At 29.3% G+C, this 15366-nt stretch overlaps 2 protein-coding genes across 4 annotated transcripts in view; one reads left to right on the top strand and one right to left on the bottom strand.

Moving 5' to 3' along the window:
• The window catches only part of LOC107439846 (ileal sodium/bile acid cotransporter), a 31841-nt gene extending 30024 nt beyond the window's left edge, over nt 1–1817 (top strand). For 2 of the 3 annotated variants that reach the window (XM_016052577.4, XM_016052574.5), the window contains exon 6: nt 1018–1135. The gene's annotated coding sequence lies outside the window, so the exon portion shown is untranslated. Of the gene's footprint in view, nt 1–1017 lie in introns of all 3 variants that reach the window. The other variant, XM_016052576.4, reaches the window with a different exon arrangement.
• Nucleotides 869–14211, bottom strand: Br140 (bromodomain-containing protein 140). The gene is made up of 3 exons (XM_043041094.3): nt 9316–14211; nt 5576–5671; nt 869–3221 (listed from the first exon to the last, which is right to left on the bottom strand). Exon 1 carries the CDS (start codon nt 14070–14072, stop codon nt 9774–9776), a length of 4299 nt encoding a protein of 1432 aa, XP_042897028.1. The 5' UTR covers nt 14073–14211; the 3' UTR covers nt 869–3221; nt 5576–5671; nt 9316–9773.
• Between the last annotated feature and the right edge of the window lie 1155 nt (nt 14212–15366).

The raw sequence follows: 15366 nt of genomic DNA, 5'->3' as shown, positions 1-15366 counted from the left end.
ACTTTAAGTAAGAAGAAAATCTTCCTAAAACAACAAAAATTTTATTGTAATTTTATAATTATGTAGCTAACTAAAAATATACAGGGGTTTGACAAAATAATGCTAAGATTCCAAAACTAACTAATTTTTTCCTATTTCTCAAGAAATACTTAGTTATTTTAAAACTTCATAAGTGTTTAAATCACGTGATTTCTTATACATATCAATAAAGTTTAAATGTTTCAGATATCGGCAATAAATTCCGAATAAAGAAGAATTTTTTTGAACAATCTAAGCCGAAAAATACAAAGTATTATAACTCATGTCAAATAACTGCACAAATTTACATATAGACCTAGCCTAGCTAGCGGCTTTTTTTTATTATTATTATTTTTTTGAATATTTCTTCAGTTATAGTAAGAAAAATTATGAATATTTTTATAAACTAGTTTTTTTGACTTACCTCCATAAATAACTTTAAGCTGAGTTAACGCAATTTTGTGCAATTTTTTCAATGTAATTAACATGAGTTACAAGCTTATGGCTGTATTTTTCGGTATAGGATTAATCAAAAACATTTTTTTTTTTATAATTTATTGCCGGTCCCTCAAACCTTACACTTGATAATTTTCATGACTTAACACTTAAAATAATTCTCTTTCTTGAGAAATTTAAAAAAAATTAGGTAGTAAGAAGCGTTTTCTTTATTTCGCCCAACCCCTGTACTTCCTGATACACGCTAGTTTTTATTATAGAATGTATGACATTGGCATCTTTAAAAAAAAGTCTGAGATTTCAGTTTTACATCATCAATAAATTTGAATTCTGTTTTCTCTATAAAATAAGATGAATATTACTATGTAACACAAATTTAAGGCACAGTTATAAATACTTTTATCTTTGCTTTATTACAAAAATTATATTTACAATTTCATACAGTGGTCATTGCATAGATTTCTTTATTTGTATTTTTAAATTTGCTAAATATGCAGAGTAACAATAAACATAATAAACAAAGACTTAAACCAATTATTTTAGGTACATTTCACAGATAAGGAAAACATATGAATAATGAATTTACTAATTATACAGTGGAGTCTCCCTACAATTGAATATTTAAAGGTTATCTAATTTTGAAGAAAGTTTGAATTGAAAATTGGTATTATCAAAGAAAATAACATAGGACTTGACACTTTTTAGAAAAGGACAATGAACTGCCAAAGATTTTATATTGTACAGATCAAGAGATTTGAGCAATGTAATGTACAGTGCACAGTAAAATAAAAAGGCCACCCTGAATAACTTTTACTTTAATGATCTTATTCATCCCGTTCCAGGACTCAATCTTAATTGTTCAAAGGGTGTGATCTCAAATATGTTAATTGATGCAAACGATATTTTAAGCAACGAATTCAGACACAAATTCGTACTTTCTCTGAATAAACTTACCTTTTTTTCAACAGACTCAGATTTCGGGATTTGAGGGTCATAAATTCGAATTCGTTGAAAAAGAAGGTATGTTTCTTCAGAAAAAGTACGTTTTTGTGTCTGAATTCGTAGCTTAAAATATTGTCTGCACTAAGTAATTAGCATATGAGGCCACCTTCGAGATAGTCCTAGAATGTGAAGGCTCGATTATTAGATCCAAAGTTATTCTGTGTGGTCCGTTTTGTATTTTGTACACTGCACAACTTTTTAGATGTAGAAAGTTAACATAGTGAATATTTTTCAAGTAAAATACAGTAGGTATATATTACTAGAAATTGATGAATTTTCTTCACTTTTAAGCATTTTATTTCTATAATTATAATAATAAATTTATAGTATGTGATGTATTAATTTTTAAGTCATATCATACTGCTACTCATTATATACTTTTCACTTAAATAACTGAAAACATCTCTAACCTCTGTATAGTGGAACAGTATAGCAAATTTTTCAACTGGAACCAGATTATTTAATTATAGAAAGACTTCACTTAACTCATAAAAAAATTTTGTGCATTTAACAGCAAAAAGTAAGAAAATAAAATTGCAAAAATGTGCAAAATGTTTGTACACAACTGAAATAAAAAAATACATAACCACATATGCCAGAGAATACTAAGTAAAAATAGTGCAATCAATATTTCTTAAATAACTTTAAGGAATGTTTAAAGCAAGTAGTTTGCCTAAACAATATTTTAGTCTTTAAACATAACTTTTAAAATAAGAGTAATCATAAGGTATAAAATTGAAATTTATTCTAAAACAATGTTTAAAAGTCACAAATATTTAAATCTTATTAAACATTTCAGTTTTGCATAGTTTTATCAGTAGGAAAAACGGTGGAGATTGTAAAACAGAGATTGCATCAATCAATAGAATCTTTTATATCACACTAATTGAGTAAAGTTAATGAGTAATCATGAAAATGCATCCAACTGCATCAAATTAGCAGTAAAATTAAAAGGATTTCCAAATATTTAAAAATTATGGTACAGCAGTGAGATCATTAACAATAGAATTTTTGCTTTTAATAATGTGGAAAACTCTTTCAGAAATTTAGGCCAATGTACGAAATAAATTTATGGACAACATAAAGTGACAATGCATTTGAGGAGGATATTCTCACCCAATATCATCTATAAATTAATTTCATGCATTAATTCAGATTTCTAGAAGTTTCCACATCAATATAAAAAAATATATATATTAATTTGGACCCATATTCGTAAAACATCATTATAAAATATAGATATATTAATTTCTTAAACTTATTCGGAAATCATTGATATTTGGTTTTACAGTCAATTTAAAGTTTGCTACTCTTTAAATCTAAATTTGCTTCAATTAGTTCAATGTAACCTCTTTTATCAAATTTTATTCCCTCTGCCAATTTAACTAACTTTCGAAGGAGAACTTATATGACACCATTACATGTTAATGTTTTAATAAAACTTTGCTATTTGTGATTTTTGAACAATTTTAAATTTAAGTTTCTTGGCATCTATTTCACAAGTGATAAACACTTTAACTATATAGTTAAATTTTTTTTTTTAAATAATGATAAATATCCACTATTTTAACAAAAGGAAAAAAAATGCAATGTTATTTTGAGAAGCAAAAAGATCATTTGAAGTGACTTTTCATAACAGAACCAGCATTACAGGATAAGGTATTTCCTGAACCTAGTTTCTTCTCCATATCTTGTAACTGTTTGCAAAGCACCTGCACTTTCTCAGTGAGCTGTTCTTTTGTTTCCTATAAAACAAATTAAAACTTTACATACAAAAACTTTATAAATTTAAGTCTCTCCTGTCGTTAACAAAGAGTAATCAATCTCATTAACCAAATATATAACCTTTAATATTCATAAGCTATAATTAAATAAATAACTGACTCTTACATCAAAATTGCCAATTTTTTCATTTAATTTAAACAGACTTTAACACTTATTCGTAAAAATCAATAGTACATTATTTTATCTGATTTTGTCTTGAAAATCTATATTAATTTTTGATTATGTTTCTATTAAACACATAAAAGAACATTAAATTACTGATATTATAATATCAGTAATTTAACTATAGCAAAGAATATTGTTTTGGAAGTAGTTCTTTTTTAATGGTATAGATAATTCAGCTCTACACATACATGAAAGTTTTTAAATTTCTACACAATTTGCAGAGGAAAGAAATTAGGTATGTTTGAGAACACTTACAGAAGAAGAGGGATGTTTTAATTTTTTGGTATTTAACTGTTCATATAGTCTCGAATAAATAACATTTTTGTAAAATTACCTATATACTTCTTAATAATAAGTTTTTTGGCGAAAAATAATTTTGAAATTTCCAAAACAAGATCCTGGCAGGAAATATCAGTCAACGAAAGTTTAAAATAATTATAAAATGCATTAATTACAAAACTTTGTTCGATTTTGTCTGTTAATTACGCTTAATTTGAAAGATAATTTTAACATATCTTTCTTACATCTTAAATAATTTGTCTTAAATAAATGAGGTAAACTGATTCAATTACACAGTTCCTACTGAGTTTATTTACCTATTGAATAACATTGGGAACCAATATTTGCTGAAAGAAAGTCACCAACTATTAAGTTGCAAAAAAGCTTTAAAGAAAGAGTAGAAACAGGGATTAATTATAAATATAAATAAGTTAATTTTTATATTAAACTGCCAGAACTTTAATCTTTTGCATTGAAATAGTTACTAGTTACTTTAATGTAACTAATAATAATAAAAAAAAGGTTTTATATCAAGGAATAAGAATTCAAAAAGATGAAGCTATTTTAAGTCAAACTGAACTTTTTAACAGTTAATACAGTCGAACCTGTTTATCTCGAATCTCACAGGAAAGGCAAAAAATTCGAGATAGAGAGGTTTCAAGTTATACAGGTACTATAAAGAAATTAAATTTAATTAAGAAATTTGATTAAAAGTGCTTTGTTTTTAGTAGAAAAATATAGACATTTCTTTAAATTAATTATACCACATACATCTATTTACATAACAGTTTTTTAACATACATTTAACACTGAAAATAATAAATAAGATTTTTGACTGATAACCTTATTTGTTTCAATTATTCTTTTGAGGTTAGAAAGATCGCAAATTCCTCATAGATCGTTTTCTATAGTTCACTTTATCCTTTGATCCATTGGTTGCAATTTTGAGGTCAAAATGAATTTCTATTCTTAGCTTTCTTATCTATGTTGAAAAGCTAACCCCTGATGGTCACTACTCATTAACCCCTCACTTACTGCCAGAATCATTGTATTCCTTACTAGTTAAGGAAGTGCAGGGATAGTGATTGAAATTTCAAGAAACACCCCCAACCTGTTCATCCTTACTTCCTGTGGATTCACGAAATTCATCTCTGTCTACGAGTTCTGCTGATGAGGAAAGTTTTGACATTTGTGCTCTATAATTAGAAATTCGAGAAATGGAGGTTTTGAAGGAAAAAAAATCGACATAAACATGGAAAATAAATTTATTTTAGACAGTAAATGTAGGGAATTTTAAAAATTTCGAGATATAGAGGTTTTCAAGATAAAGAGGTTCGAGATAAACAGGTTCAACTGTATTAGGTTGCGAAAGCAGTTCTTCCAAATTGAAAATATACCAGATCATGTAAATTATTTTTAATTGAAATTCACATCTCTCCCTAAAACTATTAATGGGGCACATCACTGTCGGAAAAACATGCGATTTGATTTACATAAAGTAAATTTATTAAAATCAATTTACTTAATTTATAGAACTAAACTAGTATGACCATCTCCGTATTTTCATTTGTGCTTTAGTCTCCATAGTACAAAGTATACTAAGTAACTATCCCATTTACATAAGTATTGACTATTTTTACGCATAAAGAAGCACTGATAGTGAGAAGACAGAAACAGAACTTTGTTATCAAGAAAATAAGTATTAAGTAAATACTACATGACTTTAAAGTGCTTAACATTCAGGTGAGTAAAAGTGCAACTCTAGAATTTTCAAAAATATTTTCAACCCTTTCAACTTATTATAATTTAAAAATAAATGAAAGTAAATAGAAAGCTAAAAATCTAGACACATTTAATGTATGTGACTAACCTCCTGAGCTTTGACAAGAAGGTTCATTTCCCTTTTTAGTTCCGCCAATTCTTTCTTAGAATCTTCAATAGCACTGAACAAGGCAACTGGGTTGAGCTAAAAACAAAAATAATTATTAAAAGAATTTGTCTTGATGAAAGAATGTGAGAAAAAATATTTAAGAATTTAAGTGCATTAGTTCGGTTTAAAGCCCTTCTTCAAAGGTTTTTTCATTGTGTGAAATAAATTATTTTTAACCTTTTGTGAGTTGAAATAATTACTGATGATTGTTAAGTGAAATTTTGCAGCACCATCTATGGTGGAAAATAATATATAAGGAAAAGCCACAATTTTCTTTTGAAATGTGCAACAGTGCATAGCTTGCTGTATAAAAATATGCTAAAATTTAAGAATTATTCACTGATTTTAATGACTTTCTTGCTTCTTAACAAAAATAAATATAAAAAAAACTAGATTTATGATATTCAAAGGGAAAAAAACAAGAAAAAAATTAATAATTCTTTAAATATTTCACATATTTTAAGCCAACACATTTTTTTAGCAAAATAATGTATATAGTATTTAACTTTGCTTCAAATGCAATCCTCCTACATGAAACTACACTGAATTATATGAGTATCAATTATTACCTATTTAAGTCACAAATTAATATTTTGGAAACACTTTGCTTCATTTTATTAATTAAAATATATTTTACAGAACTTAGATACCAAATTTTAGATTTCAAGTATTCTAAAAAAATTATTAAAGCCACTTGAGTAGCTTTGGTAAAATTTAACCACGTTTAAAAAATAATTTAAACCATAAAAATCAAAATTTGATAACTAAGTTCCATAAAAAAAAAAATTATGAATGAGAATTATAAAATTTATTCCATGATAAAATTATAAAATTTATTCCATGATAAATATTAGTAATTTAATTAAGAAATTTAGATTCTGGTAATCCCTATAATTTAATATAGGAAGCCTTATTAATATATAATAGCAATATCTGACTCTCTTAACACATTGAACTGATATTAAAATCTATTTGATATTCTCTCAAAAAGAGCTTTGAGAAGGGCTTTAAGTAAAAAAAGTTACCTTAATCGGAAAAATTAATAAAAACTTGATGAAAAACAGTGCGTTTTTTTTTAAATAGCAGGCTTCTTATTTCAAGGCTTTTGAAAATATATTTATGATTATCTTGGGAATAAAACATTAAAAGCACTATATATGAAAAATAGCTCTATGCAAAACAAGGAAAACAAATATACTCATTGACAGTTAGTTAAAAGTTTAGTTTAAACATAAAACTTCAGAAAATAACATTAAAATAATAATTTAATGTTATATTTTCTGATAATGATGTTTAATAATGTTTATAAATAACTAAATATAACACAAAACATTTCAGAGAAAGAATTTGACCTAAATAACTTAGTTAAAGTAACTAAAGATATAAATCAACGAGCCTAGCCTGGTAAGTCATAATAAATGTTCATAAAATAGCAATATTCTATTGAATCTAAGTATACATGATACAAAATTGATTGATAAATTAAACTTAATTTTCTCTAAAAAAATCATAAAGTTTGATGGAAAAAAAAATACTTATGGACTTCAAAAGTTTGTATCTGTTAAAGATCTACTTTTAAATCCAGCTTCAAATTCTCAAAATTAGTTTTATAATGTAAATTAAAATAAATTATGTTCCAATTCAATTATATTTCAAAAATAGAATTGGTAATTTAGTAAAAGAGTGTAAGTCGTGAGTAGGTATTATTGTATGAATGTATTTGGAAATTTACTTGAAAAATGTTTTTAGAAATGAAATTTATTACATTAATTTAAATTTAATTTTTTTAAAAATTAATCTATTACTGTGTTTAAAAGCATAAAAATTATATATATGAAATGAAATTAATTGAACAACAAAAAACTGTAAAAAAGAACTTTTTTGAAGAATAGAACAATTAAACTGTTTGTTTGGATAATTAAATTTATTTTTTCTTTCATTACAAAAAATTAAATTGAAACAAAATATAAATATTTTATAAAATAATATTTTTAGAGAATAGACTAGAAATACCTACTACTAGATAATTCAAATTAAGTACATTAACATTCATAAACATAGATGTAAGAAATTTGAAGATAATAAGTGAAATTGAAAAATTTATTCTCCAAATTTTGCAAAATCTGTTAAATTGTAAAAGAAAAAAAAAATTCTAAGATATTAGAAAATGTCATTTCTAATTAAAATTATCCATAATCAAATGTTTCAATTCTTTTTATTTATAAAGAATTATAATTTATATTTCAATGGCGATTTCTTAAAATAAATCATGTTACATAAATATGCTTTTTAAATTTTTTTCAATTCTTACCATTTAAGAAGATTAATACTGTACTAAAAATGTGTGTGCATTACAAATTCAGATTTTGCTAAGTAAAACTAATAATACTGAGACAAAATTATTTTCTATCACAAATTACTCAGAAGTAAAATGTGACCCTCTAATAGGCAATGCACAGTACCCTGCTTCAAAATCGAAAATCTTCAAATGTTTTTATTAGTGTGCTGCAAAACTTTAATCAGGTGTTTCTCAATTCAAAACAGTAGACATACATACTCATTCTTTTAATTTTTGTACAAAGTTTAAATAGTTCTTATATCAAAACAGAATAATTAAGTTATCAAGTGATAAAGATTGTACACTCTTAGTTTGGTTCATTGGGTTTGCAGAAAAATTTAAAAGGTGGTGCAGATGCTACAATTGAGTGAATGTTTTATCAATGTTTAACTTTATTAAATTTTTCAATTAATGTGTTATTTTTTTATTTTTCTGAATATATATATAATACAGAAATTTTTTTCATAGAGAATTTTATGTTTTAATCAGGATAAAAGGTGAGAGAAAGTAATTTATGCTGTTTTATCATAATTAGGGATAATAATTTAAATAGTTACTGTACTGTTGGATTCAAGTAAACTGTTAAAGGAAATTTAACTTCATTATTATTTATAACAGGGTGCGTAGCCAAATCTCTCAACAAAAAATAAGCACCTTTAAAGTACTTTTTAAACACTCATAAAATATTTTTAAGCACTATATGCATTAACAAAACGTAAAATAATTTTCTAAGATTTTACATGATCATGATAAAATAACTAGTTTCTGACATAGAATTCTTTTCTTGATTATGATTATATTAGCCACCATAAAAAGATTGAGAAATTTTTCTGTTCGATTTCAGAGGGTGGAAAATGAAACCTGAAATTGAGAATATCTTGCAAAATGCAGCAGAGTCACACATGAGAGTGCAAGAATCTCACTGAATGCAGCTCAGTAGAAGTATTTCATCAAACTTGTAACATGATTGGCGCTACCATACGTTACGGACCGACGGTAAGCTGAAATGGATAGTAGTGGAATGAATTGTAAAAACGTTGAATGGAACAATGAGAAAACCACACTTTTGCATAATTCGTAGAGAAAATCGAAATCGTAAAGAAAAACAAATCTTACTCTCGAAAAGGGAAAAATTAAGCACTTTTTAAAAACACCCCACGAGAAAAGCACCTTTAAGGGCTTTTAAAAAACGAAATTAAGTAGCTTTAGGCACTTTTTAAAAATGCTACGCACCATGTTTAACAAGTATATTTAGAACACTAAAAACTGTTTCAATTAAATCATTCAATTAAAGTACTGATTCAATTAAAGAATCTAAGCATGCAGTGCTATGTATACTCACCAAAATAATTATGTCCACGAGATCCAGCCCTCAAGAAAATTTTGGAGCAGAGCAGGAGAACGAAATTTGACACTGAAAATGGCTTTAAGTACCAAATTCTTTCTCTGAAACATATAACTAGAGCTTCATTAGAAAAAGCTCAGTTACACAGGAAATATCAATAGTTAATCTCTGTCAACAATAATGGGTGATGAATATTTACAAACTGTTAAAAATGCTCATATATAAAAATAGTCCTGTACTACAAATAAAATATATATCCTTAAACAACAAGTTCAGAGAAATTTTGAAAATGTCCTCAATTGGAACTAACTAGTTCTCTATAAGAGCTTAACTGATATCCTCTGCAGAAGATGAAACACATATGGACAAATATTTACATTGAATAATTTACATGGTGCTCAATAAATAATGCTTTATGATACAGAACAAATAAATTTTAGAAGTGAGATCTCGCATTAACTTTCAGTGTCTGAATCATTTGATATGCTGGTAGATTCCCCTGTCACACGACACCGGTGCAAAATAGCATTTTCAAAAGCCTTTTTTACAGCTTTCCGCTCAGCTGCTTTTTTGGACTCAACGAGTCTCGCTTTGTCTAAGTTGGAATCGACACCTAAAGGCTCCAATTTATCTCGAGGTAACCACTGCCAAGTTCTCTTAGTATCAAAGAATAAAACTAAATAAACATCTGACTTATAATTAGCTTTTAAAGCTACAACATCATCTGGTGGTATTGGTATTGGCACACCATTATGAAAATATCCAGAATTTGGTATATCTGGACTAATTATCAAAGCTGGATACCAAGGATATCCTCGGCATTTAGCCCAGACTAAATCTAAGGGCTGAAGAGGAATTTGCTGAAGTTCTTCTGTTCTTGCACTAACAGCAGCAGAAACGGGCTTTTTATCTTTTGATTCTTCCTCTTCGTCTTCATCATCAGTTTCATATTCAGATTCTTCTTCTTCCTCTTCTTCAGAACTACTGTTCTTTAAAGAATTATTATCAGAATCAGTACCATGATCTTTTGTATTGGATCTGTATACTTTGAAACTATCAGTTTGTGGTAAAGTTGAAAAAGGTGATAAACAAGAGGAAAGAGAGTTATGCAGTGCAGAGGATTTTCTTCTGGTAAAAACTTCTCCCTCTGTCGTCATGCTGGTTGTGCGGTTTTTCTTGGGACTTTTCTTTGCTGGTATAACATCAGTTTCAGACTGTGAACGACCTTGAGCTCTTGTAGATTTGCTACGAGTTTCCCTTTCTTTCAAGTCAAAAGATTTGTCGGTTTCAGCTTCACTAGCTTCAGAACTAAATTCTTTAATGCTATCCCTTCTAGTTGCCATAGAGCGTCTAGTTCTAGATGCTAAGATTGCTTCCTGCTTTTGAAATCTTTTATGGTGCATTACTGTAGGACTTTCAGTTTGATCTTCAGGTATGTTTGCAGATATCTGGGGTTTCAAAACAGGAGGAGATACAGCTTTTGTAGACTTGGGTGATATTGATGAAACGGAAGGACTTTTGACAGCTTTCTGAACCACCTGTTGAGATTCAGATGAAGTAGATGAACCTTTTGGAGATTTTAACAATGTAGGAGGAGGAGACAAATTTTTAGCATTTAATGATTTTAAACTATTCTTAAAGCTTTTCTTAGGAGGTCTGCCCACGCGAGGTGGCGGCGAGACCACATCTTCATCGGCAGAATCAGTTCCTGGATTTCTGAGATTACGTCCATGGAAAATTGCTTTAGAAGAAACAGTTTTCATATGATCAACACTGCATTTATCTTCTTCATCTGTATCAGTAAAAACCATATTTTGACTTAGCCCTTCTTTAGCAGCTCTTCGAAGAGGTGTACGTAACATTTTTTTCTCCTTCACTCTATTATCTTCCTTAACTTTATTTTTAACGTTTGGGAGACTACCTTCATCAACTTCAGATGAAGAGTCTTGCCATTTCTGCCTATTTCTAGTTTTATTTAAAGATGCTTTAGGCTTGACATCACACTCAGAAATGTTTGGTTTAACATCACTTTCACTGGTGCTATCTTTTATTTTTGTTCTATTTCGAGTAAAATTTCTGGGACTAGCAACAGCAATTTTCTTCTGGGATTTAAGAGAAGAAGGTCTCCCTCGTTTTTTAACAGCACTGACCTCTTCAATTTCATCTTTTACTTTGCTTAAAAGATTGTCTTTGAGTTCAGGAGAAAGCGTTAAAGACTTAATGTCACCTGATTTAATTTCTTTCTTTGTATTAGGTGTTTGATCTAAAGCTTTTAAAGACGAGTCATCTAAATAATTAGGCTTAGAATCACTAGAATGAAGTTTAAAACCAGATATACTGCGATTTCTTTTACGTTCAATAGCTGCTCGTAATGAAATTTTTCTTCGCAATATTACTGATTCGGTGCGAAGTCGTTTTATTCTTCTTGTCCTTGACACTCCAGGTTTCATTTTATAAGCCTCATCCAACTTGTTTAGACATCTATCAAGTTGCCTCTCTGGCGTTGAACGAGATTCGTTTTTACATTCTTCAGAGCCATAGTATTGAATTTCACTCTTAGCTCGAGTTTTCTGTTCCAGGAACAAACCGGTTTTAAAATCAAAATTTATAACCATAAACTTTCGGGCTTCACGTAAAACATGTCCACCTTGCTCTCTCATTTTTAGAGCTGCTTTGTAAAAAACCGTATCTTTTGAATTATATGATAAACAATTTTTAATCATCAAATTAAAATCATTTTCAAAATTGTCAAAGCTATTATAACTGTATGAGTCTACTTTTGCTAACATCGAAGATAAATCCATAGGCTGTTTTATATAATCTAAATAATCAGGTACTTCATTTAGATCAACAGGTTTGGCAAATATCTCCCCTATATCCTTTTCTTTTAATTGATCTACAACTTGACGGAACTTCACAATTAGAGGCTGAATCTGCATTTCAGTAGCAAGCTGATGAGCTCTAATGTACTCACGTTTTAATTTCTCACGTTTCCGTATTAATTCAACCAATAGCCTAGCTCGCTCTAAATCTTGACGTAATTTTTGCCAATATTGCAACTGTTCACCTAAAGAAGCAGCATCTTTATCAAGATCGGGATCTCGCCTTGATGTTTGAGATGTCTGAAGACGACGCAACAATGGCACACCATTTCTAGACTGCCTTTTGAGAATCCAGTAACTTAGCAGTCTATCTAAAAATGCTTGTTTTTTCGGCATTGAAACCATGCTTGCAATCTTAGTTAATCTTTCTGGAGGGATTGTAGGTAGAGAAACAATTGGAACAGCAGTACGCTTCTCTGCTAGGATTTTTCGAGCTTTCCTCATTTTCTCTCTTGATTTAGCTTTTGCTTTAGCTTTTTTAAAAGTGTCAGTTTTACTGTTGTCATCATCTTGACTAGTATCCATATCTGCTGGAGCATGAACATCACAATAAGCAGTTTTACGTACATTATAAGAAGTGCCATTTGCATTATTTTCTCTAACAGCTTCCATTCGCATATAAAGACCTGCCTGTTGAGCACAGGTAACATGAAATGCTGTGTAACAGTTGGCTTTATGGCATTGAATGCAAGCTCCAACACTCCTTTGTTTACAAATATAGCAAGACAATTTCCATCTAGCAGGTGGAATGTTTTCTATACTGTCTAACGGTTCTAAAAATACTGTGTTTGCAAAACAAACCTCCGGTATCCAAAGAGCACAAACCACATGAGCCCATCTTCCATCATCAGTTTGTTTAAATGCACCCCCTTTATTAGGACAAAGTACACAATCTACTGCTCTAGAGGGTGATTGAAGACACCTTCGACACAACCACTGGCCCTCAGGTATATATGGGACACCATAACACTCCTGATGTACTGCTAGGTTACACATATCACAAAAAAGAATTGCATTGGAGTTCTGGCATTCACCATCATTGCATATACAACAGACAGCATCTTCATCAATTGAAGGATTGGGATCTTTCCCAGTAGTTTGACTTTGAAAATAAGATTCCTTCTCAAGGCGATCCATGAGAAGCTCAAAAGTGTCAGGCGTCACTTCAGATAAATCATCAACTTTACGTTTTTCATTCATAAATTCCAGCCAAACACAATCCTCCTCATCCATATCATACTCTACATCTTCATCCAATTCTTCCAAAGATTTTTCTATAAAACGATAATAAGCTGTAGGCATAGGGGGTGCATCAGGAGCATTATAATCTGAAATAATACGATAAGAAGCTTCAGGAAGCTTTGGTGTATTCACAGGAGGTGGTTCTTTATGTTTTTTAGAAGCATCAGAATGACGATTGGATTTAGTAACTTTAGCTTTGGTGTGTTTCACTTCCATTTTTTCATGTTTTTGTTCAGTTTTTTTCTCAGTCTCAGTACCATCATGCAAAACAAAGTCAATTGGTTCACAAATGTTCAACTGATGAACATGGCCATTTAAATCAACTTCAACGACTTTTTGCGGTTCATTATAGCGTAAACTGTCACGAGGACTAGGTGAAACTTGCAGAGGTGAGGGAGATCTACGGTTGGCACGAGGATGCCATTTATTTTTCTTTTTTCTGATTTTAGATGAGGATGTGGAAGGAGACTGTTGAATTGGGGGATTGTCATGATCATAATTGTACAAATGAAATTGAATTCCTTGAAAACTTTTATAAATTTTTCCACATGACTTGACAGGACATTCATAAGGTGGCTTGGTTGCTCTTAAGTTTTGGCAAAATGTTTTAACATCAAAATCTAAGCCCATTTTGAAATATCAAGGGCAATACATTTCAAGTGTAAAGCTCCATCTTTTTAAGCAATTTGCTTAAAGCACCAATCCAATCACTTAATGAGAGAAATTTAGGAAAGTCAAAGGAGCACATACAATGATTCAAATTATATGTTAAAACCAACCTGCATTCCAGATTGCTTGGTCAACTCAGTTTCAAGCTGAATTTCAATAGAGTCAAGAGAATTTTCAGCGCAGGAAATCTGAAATAGAAATTTTTATTGAAATTATTAAAAAACACATGTAAAAAATTTACTTGAACATAAATATTAACCAGTTAGCAGATAAGAAAAAGAAAGAAAGAATGCTGTTTGTGAAAACTGTTTGCAATCACATTAATAATCTTCCTAACAGATGCTTATGAAAGCACTAATATAACTTTTAATAATGAATCTTCATACACATTTTCATATATATTATTTCTAAACTATGTCTCCCAAAACATAGTTGGAAGCTATAACTGAAAAGACATTTAGTAACAGCAATATAGGAAGAAATTTTCTTAATTTATTTAAATAATGTATAATAATAGAAATTTATTTAAATAATGTATAATAAAAAAGAGTTCGGAGCCATTAGTAAAAATTGTTTGAGGAACGGATATAGTGAGCTCCCGGTTATAGTGAACCGAAATTTCGGTGCCTTGAAGGTTCACTATACTGTATTACAGTAAGTTATACAGTTATTTTAGACTATTGTATAGAGTCAATAACATTAGTTAGCAATCCAGTGTTTTCATCATAGAAAAAAAATGGGTGAGAATTTCTCGCCCTTTCTCAAAAACAGGGTGAGATTTCAGAAAGTTAAGTGAGATTTCCAAAATCTTAAAAAACACAAATAGACTTGGAAAAAAAATCATTTCTTTTATTATAATACATTTTTAACGTCTTCTATTTTTTAAAGCATTGAATATTCTTGCTGCATCAGCATAGAAAATTTTGCCTTTACTAGGTATTTGTCCCTCTTACATTAGTGCATAAAAAATTTGAACGTCTTACATGAAAAAACTTTACCTATGGTAAACACGTGGTTGCAGAGAAATGTGTTCTGAAAGGGGTTCCGTGGTTCGGTTGTATTCTGTTGTTCGAAAAGGTTCTAAATAATACTGGTAAATAGGGAAGCTAGATAACGGAGCAAATGTTGAAAATAATGAGAGATCCAGGAAGAAAAGTGAAACGGATTTTATTCTAAATAGCGTAATTCGAAGCTTCTTCCAAAATGCTAGAAATTCGCGAATTTTGAAATTGATTTATAGAATGCGCAAATTTCT

The sequence above is a fragment of the Parasteatoda tepidariorum genome, chromosome 6, assembly GCF_982258835.1.
Source record: "Parasteatoda tepidariorum strain Cologne lab strain chromosome 6, Ptep-v5.0, whole genome shotgun sequence".
Lineage (NCBI taxonomy): Eukaryota > Metazoa > Arthropoda > Arachnida > Araneae > Theridiidae > Parasteatoda > Parasteatoda tepidariorum.
This window is presented reverse-complemented; position numbering and strand designations above follow the sequence as displayed.